The sequence below is a fragment of the Hypanus sabinus genome, chromosome 24, assembly GCF_030144855.1.
Source record: "Hypanus sabinus isolate sHypSab1 chromosome 24, sHypSab1.hap1, whole genome shotgun sequence".
Taxonomy (NCBI): Eukaryota; Metazoa; Chordata; class Chondrichthyes; order Myliobatiformes; family Dasyatidae; genus Hypanus; species Hypanus sabinus.
Genome location: NC_082729.1, coordinates 18,986,846 through 19,011,012, shown reverse-complemented (window position 1 = coordinate 19,011,012; position 24,167 = coordinate 18,986,846). Strand labels below are relative to the sequence as shown.

At 48.6% G+C, this 24,167-nt stretch overlaps 1 protein-coding gene across 2 annotated transcripts in view; it reads left to right on the top strand.

Moving 5' to 3' along the window:
• Positions 1-9,331: 9,331 nt before the first annotated feature.
• flcn (folliculin) overlaps positions 9,332-24,167 on the top strand; it is a 33,254-nt gene continuing 18,418 nt past the window's right edge. Inside the window, exons 1-8 of one of the 2 annotated variants that reach the window (XM_059949422.1) lie at positions 9,332-9,681; positions 15,461-15,861; positions 16,426-16,572; positions 17,021-17,242; positions 17,568-17,734; positions 21,314-21,405; positions 22,360-22,553; positions 23,255-23,368. In XM_059949422.1, the coding sequence (XP_059805405.1) occupies positions 15,631-15,861; positions 16,426-16,572; positions 17,021-17,242; positions 17,568-17,734; positions 21,314-21,405; positions 22,360-22,553; positions 23,255-23,368 (1,167 nt within the window). In that variant the 5' untranslated portion in view covers positions 9,332-9,681; positions 15,461-15,630. Of the gene's footprint in view, positions 9,682-15,440; positions 15,862-16,425; positions 16,573-17,020; positions 17,243-17,567; positions 17,735-21,313; positions 21,406-22,359; positions 22,554-23,254; positions 23,369-24,167 lie in introns of those variants that run through there. The other variant, XM_059949420.1, reaches the window with a different exon arrangement.

Genomic DNA, 24,167 nt, shown 5'->3' with positions numbered 1-24,167 from the left:
GGAATATATGGGTCGGCACAATATGGAGGGAAGGGCCTGTACTGTGCTGCAGTATTCTAGAGTCTAGTGAAGCTCCCTCCACACTGTCCCATCGCACGCTCCAGGGGTCAGACCCAGAATGAAGCTACCTCCACAGCTGCCCGGCATCTCCCCCCGCTCAGCCCTTCCCTCTCTGACATGCCACCTCCTCTCTTTTCTTCCTACAGTGATCTGGCTATTTGTCTGGGCTCTGCTCAGCATGTTCATCATGGAGCAGTGGATCCGTTCGGAGCCATCTTCGGCTAACGTCCACAGCACTCGCACCATCATTATCATCGCCTTGGCCGGAGCTGGCTGCTGGGTAAGTAGTTGGACGCTGATGGGGTGCTACAACTGTCTGACAATCTGGGAGCGATGGGACACTGTAAATAGCTGCCTGTTTAGTACTCGTGGGACACTGCATATGGTGGCCAGCCTGGATGTTAGTGTGGCAATGCAAATGGCCATCGACTTTGGACTGAAGGCCACTGCAAATGGCCAAGGGCCTGGGACAGATGGGTCACTACAAATGGTCTCAGGTCTTTAATGGGACATTGCAAGTGTTTGCTGGTCTGAGACAGATGGGACACCAATAATGCCCACTGGTCTGTGACTGATGGTACGATGCAAATGGCTGCTGGTCTGGGACCGATGGGACAAAATGGCTGCTGGTCTGAGACTGATGGGTCATTGCAAATAGCCACTGTTCTTGGATGGTTAGGACCCTATGAATGTCTGCTGGTCTGGGTCTGTTACTCCACTGCAAATGGCTGCTGATCTGGGATGGATGGGACACTGCAAGTGTCTGCTGGTCTGGGATGGATGAGAGACTGCAAATGCTGCTGGCGGTGATCCCCTCCATGTTTGTTCCCACTCCCAGCCCTTGGCCCATCACTTCCTATACTTGTCCCATCCCAATTCTCCTTAGAAGCTTTCAGAGACTGCTCTTCCCCCATTGATCAGCCTTCCTTCCCCTTTCCCAGTTGGCAGTGACCTCAAGCGAAGGACTGCAGCTGCAGCTGGTCACTCTGCTTCAGCCCACACCTCCTGAACTCCGGCAGGATGCCCAGTGAACTCAGCGGGTCAAGGAGGGAGGGAGAGATGCTGTATGCCTTCATCTGCAAGTCTGCTAGTGAGGTTGGGGCCAGTAAGGGGAGAGAGAGAAGGGCAGAACCATCTTGGGGTGAGGCTGGGACAGGTGGCATTGAGACGGTGGAATGGTCATTCACAGTGAGAGAAAGGCTGCCAGCGGAAGTGTGGGGATATGAGGGAGAAATTTACACTCAGAGGATGGTGTGAGTGGAATGAGCTGCCAATGAAAGTGATGGATACGGGTTTGATTGTAACAATTAAGGGAGACTAGATACTCTAAGTGCATGAGTTTGAGGTGTCTGGATGGATATGCTCTGGCTGCAGGTAGATGGAATGAGGTAAAAGACCAGGCCACAGACTAGATGGGCTGAAGTGCCTGCTTCTCTGTTGTGATGTTTTGGAGCTTTAAGACTGCATAATCAAAATTAGAATCAGGACTAGTATCGCAGACTTATGATGTGAAATTTGTTATTTTGTGGCAGCAGTACGTAAATCGTACTTCTGGCACATTGGCCTTCGGATATCAGAGCACTGAGTACAGGAGTTAGGATGCTACTTTGTACAAGACATTAGCAAGGCTGTATTTGGAGTATTGTGTGCAGTTCTGGTCACCTCCCTAGACCATAAGACATAGAAGCACAATTAGGCCATTTGGCCCAGTGAATCTGCTCTGCCATTTTGTTGTGGCTGAAATATTAGTCCCCTTAACCCTATTCTCCTGCCTTCTCCACATAACATTTGATGCCCTTACTAATCAAGAATCTATCAACCTCCGCTTTAAATATACCCAATGACTTTGCCTCCACAGATGTCTGTGGCAATAAATTCCACGGATTCACCACCCTCTGGCTGAAGAAATTCTTCTGTATCTCTGTTTTAAAGGGACATACTTGAATTCAGAGGCTGTGCCCTCTGATCCTAGACTCCCCCTCTATAGGAAACATCTGCTCAACTTCTACCTTATCTCGGCCATTCAATATTTGAAAGGTTTCAATGAGATCCCTGCCCCCCTATTGTTCTAAACTTTCATTTCTGGAATCATTTTTGTGAACATTTCTCCAATGACAGCACATCTTTTCTTAGATAAGGGGCCCAAGTGCAGTCTGACCAATGTATTATAAATCGTCATTATTACAACCTTGCCCTTTTAGTCTAGTCCTCTCAAAATGAATGCTAACATTGCATTTGCTCTTCTTACCACCGACGCAACCTGCAAGCTAACCTTTAGGGAACTCCCCATGTCCACTCCATCTAGGCCTTTCAATATTCGATAGGTTTCAATGAATACCCCCCCCCACCCCCTTATTCTTCAATACTCTGGCAAGGACAGGCCCAGAGCTCGTCATACATTAACCTTGTTATTCCTGCGATCATTCTTGTGAATGCACAGGAAAGATATCAACATACAGAGATAACATTCTTGGAAGAGTGCCGAGAAAATTTATAAGGATGTTGCCAGGACTTGAGGACCTGAGTTATAGGGAAAGGTTGAATACAATGTTCCCTCGAACATAGGTATGGTAGATACACACAGATTTTTTCCACTAAGGTTGGGTGAGACCAGAAATAGAGGTCATATGATAAGGGTGAAAGGTGAAATATTTAAGGGGCACCTGAGGGGGAGCTTCTTCATTCAGAGGGTTGTGCAAGAGTAGAGCAGCTGCTAGTGGAAGTGGGGGATGCAGGTTCGATTCTGACATTTGGATTGGTGCAGATGGGAGGGATATGGAGGATAAGCTCTGGGTGCAGGTCGATGGGACTAGGAAGAAGACCAGGAAGGTATGGATTCACTGGGCCGAATGGTCCTTTTTTGTGCTGTGATGCTCTGTGAAAAAGTCTCGAAGGCTCTGCTTTCACTGCTGTAGATCCAGGCTCAAAACATCTGCCATCTCTTTTGCTTGCCCCTTCCTAACCATCCCTTTCATTTCCCCAGGTCCTGATGGTGGTGCATTTGACCCTGAGGCTCCAGGAGTTCAAGTCCTCCATGTCCTATGGGGTTTCGGGCCTATATGCTGGTCAGGGTGAGACCCTCCCCACCAAGTCCGGAAGTGACCCGAGATCCGGAGACCGGAGACCAGTCTTCCAAATCCGGAGACCTGAGACCGGAGCTTCCAAATCGCCTGTTGTTTTTGTCTGAAAAACTTGTTATTTTTTAATGGTTGTGCAGTGAATCCAACTCCCCACATTTCATCTCGACAACCAGCCTCTTAAACACATACTTTTCCAATAAGGCAACTTCCAGGACATGTAAGGAAGGTGACCCTTTGGCTTCATGACCCCAGGACAACGCTGGAAGATTTCTGAAGTCTTATGAATTCTAAAAGCATCTCTTCACTGACAAGCAATCAAACATTAAAATTCCTCCCCGCTCCGGGAGTTATTTTTCAGCAGTAACCACCAGAATATGGAGATCGAGATTCTTTCTTTGCGGGGTGGGGAATGTTCTGCAGTAGTCTCTGAATGTTTGAAAATTGAGGGAGGGGTGGTGAGGAGGGAGTGCCACATTTGGGAGCGACTGTGAGGAGGGAGTGCTGATGGAGAGGGTGTTGTGGCAGGGAGCACTATGGGAAGGGTGGTGAGGGAGCATTGTATTGTGCTGTGCTGTGGGTGGGGTAGACAAGAGAGCACAGTGGGAGTGGGCTGAGGAGCAGGTGCTGTGGGAGGGGGTGAGTAGGGAGAGCTGTGCGAGGGCATGAGGAGGGAGCGCTGTGGGAAGGATGATGAGGGATCACTGTACCTAGGGTTGCTGTAAACCCATACCCCTCTGCGTTTCCTTATGGAAGAGGCAGTGTCTCAGAGACAAGAGCCTTGTAGGAAGTCTTTTGCTTGTGTATAAGACTTTGGTCCCGTTCTCAAATAGAGTTCAGAAGGACTAGAGGGACCTCAGTGCAAGTTATAAACACAAGAAATTATTCACCTGCTGGAAATCCAAAGCAACATACACAAAATGTTGAAGGAGCTCAGCAAGTCAGGCAGCATCTATAGAAAGGAAAAAGCTGTTGATGTTTCAGGCCAAGATGCTTCTTCAGGACAGAAAGCACTGGACAGAGTGGATGTAGAGACAATCTTTCCATCAACGGAGTGTCTAAGATCAAAGAGCACAGCCTCAGAGTAAAGGGTGTCTTTCAATAAACTGCAATGTGAAGTGTTCAAATATACAGTGGGATTCTGGTTAACTGGACTCTCAGTTAATTGGGGAACCTGCTTATTTGGGAGAATTCCTAAAGAACACAAACCTAATTGAGAAAATTGATTCCCTTCTCTTATTTGGGACACTACACCACTTAATTGGGACAGGAAGAGTCAGTCATGTGTCCACTAGGTGCGACACTATATTTAGAGCAAACAGTTTTTAAATAGCATCGGTTGTGTGTAGTTGTATCATTTTATTCTTTTGCACCGATAGACACCAATTCAAAAAGCAGTGATTTTTGATAATTTTGTTTTGACACTACTTCATGCAGGAAGGCATTGAAGGAAGTCCATTACCTGCACTAAGTGTCTGCACAGATTTTGCTCATTTATAGTCTATGTAAAGAATGTGCTATACTGGGTGAGTTCCTCTACTGTTAATTGAAAGTTAGTGAGAAATAAGCAAAAGACAATTCAGAATTGTATCAGAATGATTTTACTACTTCAGCACGTTAGGAACAAAGAATTTGAAGGTATTGACAATTGGCTTGAATGTTACAATAACAATGAAGATTTGGAGGATGCAAACATTGAAAGCATTGTACGAAGGCAGCCCACTATCTGCACCTGACAGTGTACTCTGGCTGAGTTGCTCCGTTGAAAACTATTAGGAACTAATACACAGCTTTATAGGCCTATAGAATTGATAGTGTCTTAATTTGTTTTGTAAATTGTTTACATACATAATTTGTTACTCAGTTAAATAGTAGCTTGTCCCTTTCCAATACCCTTGTAACTATTTACGGTAGATGAAACATCCAGTAGTTAGGGCTGCTGCTTAATTGGGCCTAAATGTGCTGGTCCCAATGTGTTCCAATTAACTGAAATCCACTGTGTCTCCCTCCTCCTTGACTTTATTTAATTCATTGTCTATTGTGTAGTCTATTTTCTAAATGGGGAGGAGATTGCAAACTCAAAGGTGCAAAGGGAATTGAGTCCTGGTTCAGGATTTTTTTAAAGATGAACTTGCAGGTTAAAAACCTCCCAACCATTGAGCTTATCTACATGAAACACTGTCACACAAAAACAGCATCCATCATCAGGGACTCCCACCACCCAGGACACGCTCTCTTCTCACTGCTACCATCAGGAGGAAGGTACAGGAACCTCAGGACTCACACCACCAGATTCAGGAACAGTTATTACCCCTCAAGAATCTCTTGAACCAAAGTGGATAGCTTCACTCACCTTCACTTGACCCATCATTGAAATGTTCCCATAATCAATGGACTTGTTTTCAGGAATTCTTAATTTCATGTTTTACCTGTTTATTTATGTACCTATTAATTAATTGTTTCTTATTTTTGTATTTGGACCATTTATTGTCTTCTTCACTCTGGTTGAATGCCCTAGTTGGGCAGTCTGTTGATTCTGTTATGGTTATGATTCTATAGATTTATTGAATTTGCCGCAAGAAAATGAATCACATGGTTGTATATGGTGACATATATGTACTTTGACAATAAAATTTACTTTGAACTTTAAGGGTAAGTCTGTAGTAAAGAAGGCAAATAAGATTGTCATGATTCATAACCTGGAGCTACCTCACCTCCTCATTCATCCCACAATCTCTTTGACCCACTACCATCAGGAGGGAGGTACAGGAGTATCAGGACTAGGCCTGCCAGACTGCATAACAGCTGTGACTAATGAATACCCTGCTACCACCAAGGTCTCACCACGAGGATAGTGATTTGTTCAATGCCTAATTTATTTATTGAGATGCAATACAGAATTGGGCTTTCTGACCCTTCAAGCAGAACCACCCAGCAACCCACTAATCACAGGAATTGTCAATGACCAATTAATTTACTGACCAGTAGATCTTTAGACTGTGGGAGGAAACCAGAGCACCTCGGAGAAAATACATACATTCCACAGGAGGATGTACACACGCCTTACAGAGGACACTGGGATTGAACTCCGATGCCCCGAGCTGTAATAGTGTCATGCTAACCACTACACTACCATTACTGTTTACCTGCTCAATGCACTATGTGCATTTTTGAATTACATTTTATTAACTTATTTATGGGAATATTTTGTTTACGTGCTGTGTGTGATATATGTTTTGTGGGTGAGGAATGTTGTTTCATTTGGTTGTATATATGTGCCTTCAGATGACAATAAACTTGAACAGTTTTGCAGGAGAATCCTACAAAGAGTAATGGATACTTCCCAGTCCATTACGGGTAAAGCCCTCTCCACCACTGAGCATATCTACATGGAATGCTGACGCAGGAAAGCAGCATCCATCATCAGGGACTGCCACTACCCAAGTCATGCTGTCTTCTCACCACTGCCATCAGGCGAAAGGTACAGCAGCCTCAAAACCCACTCCACCCGGTTCAGGAACAGTTATTACCCCTCAACCATCAGGAAGGAGATACAGGAGCCTCCAGACCCACACCACCAGGTTCAGGAACAGTTATTACCCCTCAACGATCAGGAAGGAGATACAGGAGCCTCCAGACCCACACCACCAGGTTCAGGAACAGTTATTACCCCTCAACCATCAGGAAGGAGATACAGGAGCCTCCAGACCCCCACCACCAGGTTCAGGAACAGTTATTACCCCTCAACCATCAGGAAGGAGATACAGGAGCCTCCAGACCCACACCACCAGGTTCAGGAACAGTTATTACCCCTCAACCATCAGGAAGGAGATATAGGAGCCGCCAGATGCACACCACTAGGTTCAGGAACAGTTATTACCCCTCAACCATCAGGATGGAGGTGTAGGAGCTTTCAGACCTGCACCACCAGGTTCAGGAACAGTTATTACCTCTCAACCGTCAGGAAGAAGTACAGGAGCTTCCAGACCCACACCACCGGGTTCAGGAACAGTTAGTACCCCTCAACCATCAAGCTCTTGAACCACCAGGGATAACTTCACACAGTTTCACTCACCTCCATCACTGAACAGTTCCTACAGCCAATTGACTCACTTTCAAGGTCTCTTCATCTCATGATCTTGATACTTGCTTACTGATTTATTCATTCATGTATTTCTATGATCTCTCTGCCTTGTATTTGCCCAGTTTATTGTCTTTTGCACATTGGTTGTCCATCCTGTTGGATGTGGCCTTTAACTAAATTCTATTATGGTTTTCATACTTACCGTGCATGCCTGCAAAAGAACACATCTCTCAGGGTTGTGCATGGTGATATGTCTGTACTTTGATAATAAGAACAAACACGAGGAAATCTGCAGATGCTGGAAATTCAAACAACACACACAAAATGCTGGTGGAACACAGCAGGCCAGGCAGCATCTATAGGGAGAAGCACAGTCGACGTTTCGGGCCGAGACCCTTCGTCAGGACCCTCCGTCATTTCTAGAGGTCATGAACGTGGGGGATTGTACTCCTTGTGAGCTGTTGGCCAGATTGCATTTGGAACAGCATGAGCAATTTTGGGCCCTATATCTAAGGAAAGATGTGCTGGTCCTAAAGGGCATCTAGAGGAGATTTACAAGACCAATCCCATGAATGAATCATTTGAAAAGCATATGACATCCCTACATCTGTACTGTATGGAGTTCAGAAGGATGTGGATTGCAGAAATCTCAGTGAAACCTACTGCAAACTGAAAGGGCTGGGTAGTCAAAGTCAAAGTAAAATTTATTATCAGAGTGCAGTACATACATGTCATCATAAACAAACCTGAGATTCTTTTCCTGTAGGCATACTTAGCAAATGTATAGAACAGTAACTGTAAACAGGATCAATGGACAACAAACTGCAATCGCAAATATAAATAAATATGCAATAAATAATGAGCACAATATATCAAGATGAAAGGGTCCTTAAATGAGTGTAGTTATCCCCTTTTGTTCAAGCCTCTGGTGGTAACTGTTCTTGAACCTGTTGATACGATCCCTGAGGCTCCTGTATCTTCTACCTGATGGTAACAGCGGGAAAACAGCATGGCCTGGGTGGTGAGGATGTTTGATAATGGATGCTGCTTTTCTACAGCAAGGTTTCAGGTAGATGTACTTAATGGTTGGGGTTTGCCTGTGATGTACTGGGCCGAATTCACTACCTTTAGTGCCCAGAAGCATTGGTCTTCCCATACCATGCTGTGATAGGGCCAGTCAGCACACTTCCCACCACAGCGGATGTGGATAGGATGTTTCCACCAGTCAGGATCAGATGGCACGGCCTCAGAATAAAGGGTTGTCCCTAAAAACTCAGATAGGGTGATGAGTCTGTGGAATCTGTTGCTACAGAAGGTGGTGGAGTCCAAGTCACAGGGGCTTGTTTAAGCCAGATATTGATAGATAAGGGGGTTAAGGATTACGGAAAGAAGGGCTTTGGGGTGGGGGGGGGGGGGAGGGTTGCTGAATGCCTAAAAGCATCTACCAGCCGGTTCAAGGACAGTTTCTACCCTGCTATTGTCAGACTATTGAACCTAGTATGATGACTTCAGATCTCACAAGCTACCTTGCCCTTGCATCTTATTGTTTATCTGCACTTTCTCTGTAGCACTTTATTCTGCATTCTTTTGTTTTAGCTTGTGCTGTGTAAGGATTTGATCTGTAAGAACAGTATGCAAAGCATGCATTTCACAGTAACATGGTACAGTGGGGGAAGATGTGGGGGGGGGGGGGGGTAGTGGAGGGTGGATGGTTGGGGCCGCGGGAGGAGAAATGGGGTGATGGAGATAGGGGGTTCGGGGTGGGACGCCCGTTTCGCCTGACGTCACAATGCCTGAAATTACAACACGGGCTGAAAATACACCACGGTCGCGAGAATGGCCCGGACGGGCATTTCCTGCCTCAGGGAGATGACCGGAGGATCGCCCACTGCACCCAGCAGATCGGGGGCGGGATCCGGTCGTGAACGCCCCACCAGCCGGCCGCCTCTCCGAGTGGGCCGTTGCTCTAGGTGAGGTTTTCGTTCCCAAATAATATAAAAGCATTAACCAGAAACAGCCACTTCTTTTTAAAATTGTTTTCTCCGGTTTGCGACGCTGAGACGCGTCACGGCAACGTGACTGACTCCCGGAAGTCCGGGAGGTGACGGCAAACGTCACATGATTCAACTCAGCTGGGTCAAGTGCAGAGAACGCCTCCACAACATGGAGTTGGGGAGCGGAAAGGTAGCGAGAAGTGCGGGCGAGAGATAGAGAAGGGGTCGGCAGCAGAAGAGAGCGAGAGGACGTTAGGCGATAGGGACGCAGACCTTTAATAGTTAGCTATATTGCAAAAGCGAGGCCTCAAGTCATCGGTTTAATGCCCCGTTCGGCAACAAGAGTTCAAGCACTGAGGCACAGTCATCTGACGGCGTGAGGGGCTCCTTCAATACAGTGCGCCTGGCTCTCGAAAAGGCCGGCGCTTCCCCGGAGAACTGGGAGGCTTTAACGTTGAACTGACAGGTAAGTTTAAATACAGAACATTGGTAAATTTGTTTATTATTGATAGATACAGTGAGAACATGTATTGCGTGCTCGTTCATACTGATCATACACCGGGGGTAGTTCAATGGAAAGCGGTATCAGAGTTTAAACTGGAATTGGTTTATTTTTGTCACGTGTACCGAGATGCAGGAAAAAGCTTATCTTGCATACTGTTCATACAGATCAGATAATTACACAGTGTAAGATGTTACATTTACAGAGAAGTGCAGTCCAGGTAGACAATAAGACCGTAAGATAAGGTGTAGGAGCAGAAATAGGTGAGTTGACCCATCGAGACTGATCTGCCATTTCATCATGACTGATCCATTTCCCTTTCAGCGCCAGTCTCCCGCCTTCCCTCGCAATCTTTCACACCCTGACTAATCTGGAACCTATCAACCTCTGGTTTAAGTGTACCTTGTGCCTTGGCCTCCACAGCCGTCTGTGCCAATGAATTCCGCAGGTTCACCACTCTCTGTCTAAAGAAATTCCTCTTAATTGCTGTTGTAAATGGATGTCCCTCTATTCTTAGCCTGTGCCCCCTGATTCTAGACTCCCCCACTATAGGAAACATCCTCTCCACATCCACTGTATCGAGGCTTTTCAGCATTTGATAGGTATCAGTGCAACATCCCCCCCCACCCCAATTCTTCTGAATACCAGTGAGTACAGGCCCAGAGCCATTAATCATCATATGGTAGCCCTTTCACTCCTGGAATCGTTCTTGTGAAACTCCTCTGAACCCTTTACAATGTCAGCACATCCTTTCTTCGATAAGGGGCCCAAACTGCTCACAAAACTCAAGTGAGGCTTCACCAGTGCCTTACAAAGGCCCAACGTTACATTCTTGTTTTTATATTCTGATCCTCTTGAAATGAATGCTGACATTGCATTTGCCTTCCTCACCCACCCCCAACTCAACTTGCAAATTAACCTTCATAAAATCCTGCACAAGGATTTTTAAGTTCCTTTGTCCTTTTTGAGTTTTCTCTCCATTTAGAAAATAGTGTATGCTTTTATTTCTTCTACCAAAGTGTGAGACCATACACTTCCCGATGCTGTATTCCATTTGCCACTTCTGTGCCCATTCTTCTAATTTGCCTGTCCTTCTGTAACCTCTCTACTTCCTCAACACCACTGCCCCTCCACGTATCTTACTATCATCTGCACAAAACCATCAATTTCACCATCAAAATCATTGATATATAACGTAAAAAGAAGTGGTCCCAACATAGACCCCCGTGGAACCGCACTGGTCACTAGCAGCCAACCAGAAAAGGCTCCCTTTTGTTCCATACTTTGCCTCCTGCCAATCAGCCAATGCTCTATCTATCTGAGTATCTTTCCTGAAATACCACTCTCAGGCTCTTAACTTGTTAAACAGCCTCACGTGCAGCATCGTGTCTAAGGCTTTCTGAAAATCCAAGTACACATCAAACGATTCTCCTTTGTCTATCCTGCTTGTTACCTCAAATAATTCCAATGGATTTGTCAGGCAAGATTTTCCTTTGAAGAAACCATTTTTATCATGTGCCTCCAAATACCCTGAAACCACATCCTTAACAATTAACTCCAATATCTTGTCAACCACTGAGGTCAGGCTAACTGGCCTATAATTTCCTTTCTTCTCCAGTCTTCCAGAACCGTGCCAGAATCCATTGATTGTTGAAAGATCATTACTAGTCTTTTCAACTACCCCGTTCAGAACCTGCGGTGTAGTCCATCTGGTCCAGGTGACTCATCTACTTTCAGTTTCCTAAGCACCTTCTCTCTAGTAATGGCAACTTCACACATTTCTGCCCTCTGACACTCTCTTTATGACTTTTTTAGTTGCTTTCTGTTGGTTTTTGAAAGCTTCTCCATCCTCTAAAATCCCACTAATGTTTGTGCTATTATATGCCCTTTCTTTGGGTATACGTTGACTTCCCTTGTCCGTTGTTGTTGCACCATAATTGTTGCACCTTATAATTGCATTATAAGCTGCGCAATTGTATCGAGATGGTTTGTGAGTTTGTTCGTTTATGTGCCATACAGAATGATGTGGATGATTATGGTCTTTCCATGTCAATTGTACTTCACAAATTTTTCTACAGAAGTGGTTTGCCTTGGCTGCTTTTTGGGCAGTGACCCCAGCATTTATCAATACTTTTCAGAGATTGTCTGCCTGGCATCAGTGGTCGCATAAGCAGGACTTTTGATATTGACCAGCTACTCGTATGACTATCCCACCACCTGGATGGTGAGGTTAAGAGTCTATTATGTTGTACTGTGGAATCTTTCAATAGCTTTATTACATCAGGGTAGAAGCCTTGTTGGGACATGCTTTAAGGCGTTTGTATCTTCTACTTGACGGGATGGGAGAGACAAGAAACTGTTTGGGGTGGATGGAGTCTTTGATTATGCTGGCTGAATTATTGTGGCAGTGAGAAGTGTCGACAGAGATGTGATGTCTGGAATGTGCCATTGGAGGAGAAAATCACAAGACCATAAGGCAAGGAGCAGAATTAGGCCAGTTGGCCCATTCAGTTTGCTCTAACATTCCATCATGGCTGATTTATTATCCCGCTCATCCCCATTCTCTTGCCTTGTCTGCATAACATTTGATGCTCTGATTAATCAACATCCTGTCAACCACTGCCTGACGTATACCCAATACTTAGCCTCCACAGCCACCTGATTCACCACGCTCTAGCTAAAGAAACTTTTCCTCATTTCTCAATTCTGAGGCTGTGTCAGAACTTCCCCACTATATGAATCATCCTCTCCACATCCTATCTAGGCCCTCCAGTCTTCGATAGGTTTCAATGGGATCCCCCTTCATCCTTCTAAACTCCAGCAAGTACAGGTCAGTGCCATGAAACTCTCCTCATAAGTAACCCTTTAAATCTTGTGAATCTCCTCTGGACCCTCTCCAATTCCAGCTCATCCTTTCTTGGATACGGGGCTGAAAAATGCTCACAATACTCCAAGGGCGGTCCGACCAATGCCTTATAAAACTTCAGCTTTACGTTGTTGTAATGAGAAGGCAGAACTTTGGTGTCCAACGCATTGATGGAATCACAAAGAAGGCAGGCCAGCAGATCTACCTCGTTAGGAGTATGAGGAGATTTGGTACATTACCAAAGACGTGCAAATTTTTACTGATGTATGATGGAGAGCATTCTGCCCTGTTGCATCGCTGTGTGGTAGGGAGTCTCCCAAAATGGAGGATTTTAAGGTGCTGCGTGGCATTGTAGATTCAAGTCAGCTCTGTCACGGGCACAATGCTCCCACCATTGAGGACACCCTCCAGAGGAGATGCCTCTATAAATGTGGCATCCCTTGCTCAGAACCCCCACCCCTGGGCGGGACATACCTGCTTCTCATTACTACCACCAGGGAGGAGTCTGAAGACACATACTTCAGGTATTGAAATGTTATCTCTTAAAATTTGTTCTTTCTTCCTTATTCTTCTACTTTATTTGGTTCACCTGTACACCTGCTCGTTAGTGCAAATATTTAATCATGTGGCAGCAACCCAGTGCCTAAAAGCATGCAAGTGTGGTCGAGTGGTTCACGTGTTGTTCAGACCAACATCAGAGTAGGGAAGAAACAGCAAATTTTAAGAGATGACATTTCAATACGAGTCCCTCCACCAGGTCTTCAGAGGAAGTCAGAATAACAAATTGGGGGGAGGAGGATGGTGTACACTGACAGGTGAAGGTAGGTGCATGGGGGAGCAGATGAAGTAACGAGCTGGGAGTTGATAGATGGAAGAGGTAAAGGGCTGCAGAAGGTAGAATCTGATCGGAAAGGAGGGTAGACCATGGGGGAAAGGGAATGATGAGGCAGACCAGAGGGAGGTGAGGAGTAGAGAAGGTGGGGTGGAAGAGGGAAGCCAAAAGGGAAATGGGAAAAGAGAAAGAGGAGGAGGAAGAAATTACTGGAAATTGGAGAAATTGATGTTGGTGTGTCGTGTTCCACTGGGCTTCTTTCCCCCTCCTTTCCAGACTTGAAGAAGGGTCTTGGCCCAAAGGGTGGCACGGTGGTGTGGTGGTCAACACAACGCTTTGCAGTGCCAGCAACCTGAGCTCAATTCTTGTTGCTGTCAGTAAGGAGGTTGTACGTTCTCCCCGTGAATGCGTGGATTTCCTCTGGGTGATCCGTTTTCCAAAGGCGTACTGTTCGATAGGATAATTGGTCATCGTAAATTGTCCCGTGATTAGGCTTGGTTCAAATTGGGGGTTGCTGGCTGACGCAGCTCAAAGGGTGTATTCCGCACTGTATCTCAATAGATAGGCACATAGTCGACTGCTTATTCCACTCCATTGAGCTGCCTGACCTGTTGAGTTCCTCCAGCATTTTATGTGCCACTGTAGATTTCTAGCAAAAATCCAGGTCTGCACAGGAGCAATGGAAAAGGGAGATGTTAGGGGAGAGAGAAAGAAAAGGGGACGATAGAAAAGCGAGGGGGAGGTAAGAAGATAAGAGGGGATGAGAGAGAAGCGAGAGGGTGGGAGAGCGGAAGACTTCAAGAGACGGGAGAGGAGGTGAAAGGGCACTGGAGAAGGCAGAGGGAAAGGGGAAGAAGAGAGAAGGGGGAGGGGAGAGGAAAAAGATGAGAGTGATGGGAATGAAAGAAGAAGGGGAGAGAGAAAAGTGAACGAGAGAAAAGGGAGTGAGGGAAGAGGTGAGAGAAAAAATGAGTACGAAAGGAAAGAAGGAGAGGGAAGGGATAGAAAGGGGGAAATGAGAAGACAAAGAAAATGAGAATGAAAGGAAAGAGGGAGGGGGAGAGTGAGGGAAAAGAGGAATTTGAAAGAAGGAGGGAAAGAAAAGGGAGTGAGGGAAAAGGTGAGAGAGAAAGTAGAATGAAAGAGAGATGAGAGAGAGAAAAGGGAGTGAGAAAAAAGAGAGGAGGGAATGAAAAGTGAGAGGGGAAAAGAGGTGGAAACATTTCAATGACGGGGCAAGTGAAGTTATCCCTTTTATTTCATGAACCTGTTGTAATAACTGTTCCCGAACCTGGTGGTGTGGGTCCTGAGGCTTCTCCACCACCTTGCTGATGGCAACAGCGAGAAGAGAGCATGTCCTGGGTGGTGAGGATCTCTAATGGTGGATGCTGCTTTCCTGCGACGTTTTGTGTAGATACGCTCAGTGGTTGGGAAATGTTTACCTGTGATAGACTGGGCCGAATCTACTACTTTTTGTAGGATTTTCCATTCAATGGCATTGGTGTTTCCGTACCAGGCTGTGATGCAGCCAGGTAATATATTCTCCACCTCACAACTATAGAGGTTTATCAAAGTTTAAGCTGTCATGTTGAATCTCTGCAACTTCCAAGGAAGTACAGGCGCTGCCAGACTTTCTTCATAATTGCATTTACATGCTGGGCCCAGGAAAGGTCTTCTGAAATAGTAACAGTTAGTTGTTAACCCTTTCCACCTCTAAGGACTGGTTCATGGGGGGAGCAAAATAAAGGGGCAGGGAGGGTCCAGAGAGGAGAAAAGGATGAGAGAGGTGGAGAAGTAAAGAGAGAACGAAAGTGTAGAGAGGGATGGTAAGAAAGGCAGAGGACAAGGGGGGAGGGGTTTCAAACTTGGCCCCTTTGACTGGTTTGGAAATGAGATGCGTGGGGTGGGTGGGGGTGCGGTGGGGGATGGAGGGGCATCAGTTTCCTCGGTAGGTGGGGAGCTAGCTTATCCGTCCAGATGGACCATGGCGGGCAGCAGGGCCTGTCCCTTCCCATTGACCCCTATGTCTCACTCTCCTCTGCTAGGGTCCGTCACTCTGAGCGTCAGCTCCGAGGAGCATTGGAGGAGGGAGGGCCTCTGCCACTCTCAGCAAGGAGGAGCGGAGGAAGAGGGTCTCGGCCATTGCCAGCAACGAGGACGGGAAGACGAGGAGGAAGATAATTCGCTGTCCGGGAGGAGGAGGAGGGGTGTGACGATGAATGCCATTGTGGCTCTGTGCCACTTCTGCGAGCTGCACGGTCCCCGGACCCTGTTCTGCACCCAGGCTCTGCACTCGGCCCTGCCGCTGGGAGGCACGGGAGGGGAGTGTGGTGCTGCTGACGACGAGGAAGGGGGCATCCAGATGGGGGCACAGGCACGCAGCCCGGCTGACGGGGGCAGCGAAACCTCAGGGAGCCCCGGACTTAGGAGGGCCGAAATGTGTGAGGTAGATGGGCTTCACTGCACGCTACTCCCTTCCCCCTCACCACCGCATCCTCCGCCTGACATCTGTACCCTCCTCTCTGTAACCCCCCTTATGCCCTGCCTTCCTCTTTCAATCCCTTCCCTGTCCTCCTATTAAAACCCCTTCATCACTCCCTTTGTATCTCTGTAACCCCTACATTCCCATTCTTCTGTTCAAACCCCTTCCTCATCCCCTCCCTACGTGTAACAGCCTCAGAATTGTACACTCCTTGTTCTGCTGCATGAATACAATCCACTATACTGCCTCTCTCTCCGACTCCCCCAGTTCTCTCCCTTGCCCCAGCCCCTCGTTTTCTGCCTCCTCTCTGTGCCCCTCGTTTTCTGCCTCCTCTCTGTGCCCCTCGTTTTCTGCCTCCTCTCTATGCCCCTCGTTTTCTGCCACCTCTCTGTGCTCCTCTTCCCCCTTTCCCTGGAACATGCCTCTCCCCTCTCACTAATGTCTGTCTATTTATCTCCTGCCCCCCTCGCGATCTCCTGCCCCTCCTCCCTCCCCCCGTCCCCTCTGACTCTCCTTGTTGTGTTCCAGGGCTGCCGCTCCTTCTCTCTCGGCCACCCGGGTTACGTCAGCCTGGACCAGGAGGCCTCTGTCAAGTACGTCAGCCACCAGCACCCCACCCGCCCACAGCTCTTCAGCATCGTCCGGCAGGCCTGCGTCCGCAGCCTCAGCTGTGAGGTGGGTCCATGAGGAGAGGGCGGGGGGGTGGTGTGCGGTGGTGGGGAGGGACAGGTAAAACCTTGTGGGTACCAGCAGTGGCGGGATGGGGGGGTGGGGGCGGTGGTTTCAGTGGAAGCGTTTCATTTGCACTGGGACCCTGCACACGTAGCCCTCCCCAGTCCGATACTTGCTGTCCCCATCCTCCTCCTCCAGACCCTTCCTTCTACTTAACCTTACATCCTAAACCAAACTGCCCACCCCACCCCACTCCACCCTTTTCTCTGACCTCTCCTCACTTCTCACCTCCCCGCTCACCCTCCCCTCTCCCTATCTGTCGTCTTAACACCCTCCCTGCCGTCTCCTGCCATGTACACTCCTCTCTCTGCCCCTTTTCTGCTGACCAAGGGGGGCATTTATTCCCCCGTGACCGGCTCTCTCGACGTTTGGCCCCCCCCCCCCTCCCCAGGTGTGCCCAGGCCGGGAGGGGCCCATCTTCTTCGGGGACGAGCAGCACGGTTTTGTCTTCAGCCACACGTTCTTCATCAAGGACAGCCTGGCTCGGGGCTTCCAGCGCTGGTACAGCATCATCGTGGTGATGACCGACCGGCTCTACCTCATCAACTCGTGGCCCTTCCTCTTCGCCGCCGTCCGCGCCATCATCGGACAGCTGCAGGCCAGCGCGCTGAGGGTAGGAACTGCGGTGGGGGCACCCCCACCTAGCCCGTGCGTTGTGGGTGGGGGTGGGATGGGAGATGGAGGAGGCAAGGGAGGGAGTGGGAGGTGAATGATGGGAGGAGGAGGGATGAGGAAGGATGGAATAGCGTGTTACGAGGGTTATGAGGGAGGGAAGGACGGAGGGTGTAGAGGGGTGAGAAAGGGGGAGGGAGGGGGATGGATGTTTGAAGGAGCGGTGAGTGGTGGGGTCTGGAGGAGGAATGTGTTGGGAGAATTAATCGTGCGTCCCTTTTGCTCTCTCCCATCTCTCCCCGCTTTCCTCTTCCCTCCTCCACCAGGTGTTTGAGGGAGAACAGTATGGCTGCCCCCAGCGGGCCCACCGGATGAACACGGCCTTCACCCCCGGCGCCTTCCTGCACCAGCGCAACGGGAGCGCGGCACGGTCTCTGCCGTCACTCACCAATGCCGGCAACCTCTGGGCCTCTCTGCACACTAGCTTTGCCTGGTGAGGGGGAGCGGGGAGGGGAAAAAGGGGGGAACAGAGAGGGGGGTAGGAAAGGAGAGAGAGGTGGAAGGGTGGGAGGGGAGGGAAAGGATGGGTGGGAGGGGAGGGAAAGGGGATAGAGGAAGAAAGTGGGCTGGTGAGTGTAGCAGAGGGGAGGGTTGAGAAAGGAGGGAAAGGAGATGAGGAGAGGGTTGAGTAGGGCTTACATGGAGCAGGGGAGAACAGTAGTGTGGTTTGGTCCTTGTTCTTCCAATTCCAGGCCATGCTAGCTCCCCGCTGAAGGGGTAATTAGGAGGGGGAGAGGGGGTACGAGAGACGTGGGCTCCACATCTATGGCTATGAATTCCACAGATTCACCACCCTCTGGCTATAGAAATTACTTTTCATCTCTGTTGTAAAGAAACGTCATATTCCAAGGCTGTGCCTAGACTTCCTCTCCACATCCACTCTAAATGGACCTTTCAATATTCGATACATTTCATAAGACTATAAGATATTGGAGCAGAATTAGGCAATTTGGCCCATCAAGTCTGCTCTGCCATTTCATCATGGCTGATCCATTTTCCCCCGAACCCCAATCTCCTGCCTTCTCTCTGTATCCCTTCATTCCCTGACCAATCAAGAATCTATCAATCTCTGACTTAAATATTCATAAAGACTTAAGGGAAGGGGACTTGTGGTTTTACTTAGGCCTCAGAACTGATCACAAAATTCTGAATGTGGCCTCAGTAATGCATGCTTGCTTCTATATTCTCATCTCCTCAAAGTGAAGGCCCATTTGCCTTCCTCACCACAGAATCGACCTGAAAGCTAGGGAATCCTGCTCAAGGACTTCCAAGTCCCTTTGCATTTCTGATTTCTGAATCCTGTTTAGGATATAGTCTACACTTTTATTTCTACCAAAGTGCATTACAGTACACGGTATTCCATCTGCCACGTCTTTGCCCAACCTCCTAATCTGTCCAAGTCTTAGACAGGTTTGTGGATAGGGAATTCTTAGAGCAGGGGTTCCTATACTATTTCATGCCTTGGACCAATACCATTAACCAAGGGGTCCATGACTTCTGGATTGGGAACCTCTGCTCTAGAGGGATATGGGCCCAAGGCAGGCAAATGCGACAAGCTCAAAAGGATCTAGTGCTTTCCCGGCATATATAACGAATAAACTCTTTCTGCGCTTCCAGCCGGGTACAGGTATCGATTTTAACCACCATTTGGATGACAAGCTCTGCCAATCTTCATCAGGCATGATGCCTGGGCAGGTTTAGTCTGGTGGTATTTATACCCCTGTCATCTGTCCTCCTGTTTGGTTAGTCCTCATCCAGTTTACAATCAAATTCCAGTTCTTACTCAGAGTGAGAGCTTCGTCTTTGTAAAAGTTATTTTCCTCTAGCTTTATTTCAATGGCTTCCTTCGCGAGGCAGTCCCAAAAGCCAAAGGTGCGAGTTTTGTGCCATCAAAGTCAGTTCTGTGGCGATTGCGGGTGCAATGTTCTGCTACCGCTGATTTCTCTGGGTAACCCAAACAGATACACCTCCTGTGCTCCTTGATGTGGGTTTCCACCGTGCGTCCAGTCGGTCTGATGTACACTGCTCCACATTCACGGGGAGTCCTGTAAAAGCCAGCCGTCCTGAGCCCAGGTCATCTCTGACCTGGATAAACTGTGATGAGAGCTTCCTTACGGGTTTGTGGATGGTATTAATCTAGTATCTCGTCAGGATCCTGGTAATCCTTCCAGAAACCGTGGAACTATAGGAAAGGCAGGTGGTAGTGACAGATTCTAGCCAGGTTTGCTGGTTTTTCCTTTGGTCCTTTTAAGAACCCAGTTGATCTCCTGTGTCTATGGATTGAGCTGCCAGAGGAAGGGGTAAAGGCAGGTAGAACTAGTGTTTAAGCTGCAGCAATGGCAGGTACAACAGATAGCCTCTGTTGGTCTGTTTCCCTTGGTGGGTGAGTCCAGGACAAGAGGTCACAGTCTTAGAATTAGAGGGTACCCATTTAAAACAGATGTGGAGAAATTTTTTTAGCCAGAGGGTCGTGGATTTATGGAATTCGTTGCCACATACAGCTGTGGAGGCCCAATCATTGAGGGTTTTTAAGGAGGAGATTGACCGGTATCTAATTAGTCAGGGTTTCAAGGGATTTGGGAAAAAAGCCGGAAATTGGAACTAGACGAGAGAAGAGTTTAGCTCATTGTGGAGTGGCAGAGCAGACTCGATGGGCCGAATGACCTATTTCTGCTCATTTGTCTTCTCATCTTGTGGTCGGGGTAAGCCATGGATGTTGCATCCTGGATGTCTATGTGCAAGCCAGGGCAGTATGATATGGAGAGCAAGCAGTTGCCCACACAGCAGGCTCCCCCTCTCCACGCAGTCGATGAATCCAAAGGAACTGTAGAAACCGATACAGTCTGGCACCTGCGCTGTTGCATCAGTTGCCAGTCAGTGTTGAACTCAACGTAGAACAGCCTCGGGTTCCCTGGCTCCGGACTCCTCCTCGGGGTTTACTCCTGAAGCTTTCCCCGTGAGCGGGTACAGTCACAAGGCGGCGGAGGTTTGAGATCAGAGTTTCCCTGCTCCTTGATGAGCTGCCGACCACGGCCGGTGAGTCTCAGCTGGCCAAAGCGACTGGTTTTAAGGGCCAGCAACCCGCCTTTGCCCCTCCTCCTGTCAGTGGTAACGGTTCTGCTGGGTCTGGTAGCTAAGCCGCAAATGAAGGCCAGGAGCTGTACTTGGTTGTCGGAAGCTATTTGAGATGCACGGCATTGGGAGCGTTTAATAGGTAGTTGGAGCTAATCCCCATTCCCATCCCTGGCTGTAAAAACCTTAAGGAACCACAAGTATAACTACAATGTTTCAAAGTGATTTAGACAGGTACCTGTAAACAAAATCAAGTCTATCACAGGTAAACCCCTCCCTACCATTGAACACATCTACACTGCGCAGTCTTGCTGGAAAACAGCATCCAGTATCAGGGACCCCCACCACCCAGGACACGCTCTCTTCTCGCTGTTACAGATACAGGTGCGTCCTGTCCCACCAGGTTCAGGAACAGTTATTACCCCTCAACCATCAGGCTCCTGAACCAGAGGGGATAACTTCACTCACCCCAGCACTACTGTTTCCACAACCCATGGACTCACTTTCATGGACTCTTCATCTCGTTTTCTTGATATTGCTTGCTTGCTTGCTTGCTTGCTTGTTTGTTTGTTTGTTTGTTTATTTATTTATTTCTGTTATTGTTTTTCCTCTTTTCTGTTTGCAGTTGTCTTTTGCACATGGTTGTCTGTCCGGTTGGATGCTGTCTTCCACTGATTCTATTATATTTCTTGGATTTACTGTGGGGCTCACAAGAAAGCAAATCTCAGGGTTGTATATGGTGACGTGTGTGTACTTTGAGAATAACTTAAACTTTGAAATTTGAAAGACTTAGATATGGGCCAAAGGCATATGATTGGGACCAGCTCAGACAGGGATTCCTGGTCAGCAGGGATGTTTGGGCTGAATGGCCTGTCAATATGCTGTGTTTACTCTGGAGACCAATACCCCTTATCTTCCACCCCCTCCCAAATCTGCCCAGGCTGCTGAAATCCTGCGGAAGTCGTCTGACCGAGAAGCTTCTGGAAGGTGCCCCCACTGAGGATACCCTGGTCCAGAGGGAAAAGCAAGCAGGTGCGAAGCATCGGGGAAGGGTCGGGGGGGGGGGAGTGGGATGCCGCGACTCCCCAGCGGTCCATTTGGGGCTGAACAGACCTGGGGGAGGCAGCAAAAGGCCATTTTGCCTGCCACTACGGTGATTTCTTTATCTGGTGGCCAGCCCGACCACTGTCAGTCTAGTGGGACAACAGTGCCCTGGGATGGGATTATCCGGGGACTGGGGTGCCAGAATCCGGGTACGTCTCTCCCAATTCTCTGCCCACCCCTCCCCAGTATTGACTTTGGCTCCTAACGCGAGTAATGAGTGGGATCTTTCTGTACAGATGGTCATATCTGAAGGACCATGGATAGGGGTTTTTATGTTATGTGACCAACGGTATCTCTTTCTTCCTACCACCTCTCACTCCTACCCTACCCTACCCTCCATTGCCTTAAACATTCTGCTTCCCCTCCCCCCAATTATCTCCCCTAATTCTGTCCCTTTCTCGCTCATCCAATCTCCTTATTCCGCCACCCCTCTTTCCCCTTTCCTCATGTCATTTTTCTTTCCCTTTCTTTCATCTCTTAACACCTTCCTTCTCTCCCCTTCGTCCTCTCTCTCTCCCTGCCCCCTCCACTCCCTCTCGCACTCTCTCACACACGTTGCCTCTTCTGCCCTCCCCCCCCACTGACCCTCACCCACGTTGTCTCCCCTCCCTCTCCCACTTTTCCTCACACGTCACTGCCGCTACCTCCCTCACCGTCCCTCATGCACGTTGCCTCCCCTCCCTCTCCCCCACCATCTCCTCTGTGTTCTCCCTTACCCATTGCCTCCCCTCCATCTTCTACCTCACCTTTTGCTTCCCTCCCCCTCCCTCTCTCACCTGCCGCCTTCCCTCCCAACCATCGTCTCTCCTCCCTCCTTCTGCCCCACCCATTGCCTCCCTTCCCCTTCCCTCTCTCACCCATCGCTTCTCCCCTACCCCACAGAATTAGAGGAAGACTCCCTTTCCTGGGAGGACTCAGAACGCCCGCCCCGCCCCATCGATGAAGCAGTTGGCCCCCACGAGGGGATGCTGGGCTCTTCGCAGCTGGGTCATGCCGCTGAGTGTGCCTGGGGCTCCGGCCGGGCCTTATGCCCTGGGCCGTCTCCAGTCTTCCGCTCCCTACGCCACATGAGGCAGGTAGGTTGGTGCAAGGGATGGTCAGTCTTGGTGCCCAGTGACAACCCTCTTGTGCCCTTGCTCCTTTCCCCCGTCCCCCAGGGCAAGGGTCAATCAGTCTTTCGTTGTTGTTAGTCCATGTACTCAGTAGCCGCTGCATTGCTAATCTTCCTTCCCGAAGCCACAACTCAGTATTTCCTGTTAGTCCATGCACTCTGCATCTGTCACATCACTGATCCACCTTCCTGAAGGTCCAACTCAGGACTTCCATTCAGTCCATCTACTCGGCATCCGCTGCATTGCTAATCCAACTTCCCAAAACCACAACTCTGGATTTCCCCTTGTTAGTCCATGAACCATGCATCCGCCACATTGCTCCCCCCCCCCCCCCCCCACCTTCCTGAAGACACAACTCAGGATTTCCTGTCATTAGTCTGTACCACCATGTCACTAATCTGCCTTTTTGGAAGCCACACGTCAGAATTTCTCCTCGTTACTCTACGCACTCTGCATCTGCCATGGTGTTAATTTGAGAAGGGGGGGTGATGGGTGAGGGAGAAGGGAGGAGGAGGGGGGGCAAAGGGTGAGGGAGTCACATCTTGGCCTCGTTATTCCGTGTGAGTAGCAAGGAATGTTGCCTAATGCTGCAGTTGAATATTAAGTGTTCTGTACATTCTCTATCACTCTCCTCTCCACCACTGTCCCCACCACCCGCCCCCCAGGTCCTGTCCCCAGTGTCCTTCCACGTTCTTGCCTGGCACGTGTTGATGGGGAACCAGGTCATCTGGAGGGGTCCCAACCGCAAGCTGATCGAATCAGCCATCGATGTTCTCGTGGTAAGCACACCATCTTCTAGCTCTGAGCCATGTAACTTCCTCTGTCAGCTCTTTTCCTCTGTTTATATTTCAAAAAAAACAAATGCCCCTTGGGTTCTTGTTAAATCCCCGAAACCTGTGCCCTCTAGTTCCTGCTTCCACAACCCAGTGAAGTGCACGCGGTGACCACTTCATTAGATGCGTCCTGCACCTCACCATCCACCTCAGTGCTTGATGTGTTGTGCCTTCAGAGATGCTCTTCTGCACACCACTGTTGTAACGTGTGTTTATTTGAGCGGCTATCAACTTGAGCCAGCCTGGCCATTCTCCTCTGACCTCTCTCATTAACAAGGTATTTTCACCCACTGGAGATTTTTTGTTTTTCGCAGCGTTCTCTGTTAACCTCTAGAGGCTGTTGTGCACGAAAATCCCAGGAGATCAGTTTCTGAGACTCAGTCCACTCCGTCAGGCACCAACAACCAATTCTACCAACAAATCATTTAGATCAAATTTCTTCACAATTCTCATGTTTGGACTGAAATGCAACTGAAGCTGTTGACCATGTCTGCATGCTTTTATGCTTTGATTGCTGCCGTGTGATTGGCTGGTCAGATATTTGCATTAACGAGCAGGTGCGTCCAATGAAGTGACCACTGAGTGTGGGATGTGTGCATTCACACTAAACATGCCCTTTGGGACTTTATATGCCTCTACAAGGTCACCACCTGGTCTCCTGCCCTCCGAGGATTAAAGACCTAACCTGTCTAAACTCTCCCGTAACTCAGGACCCCTCCTCCCAACAGCGTCTTTGAGATTCTTT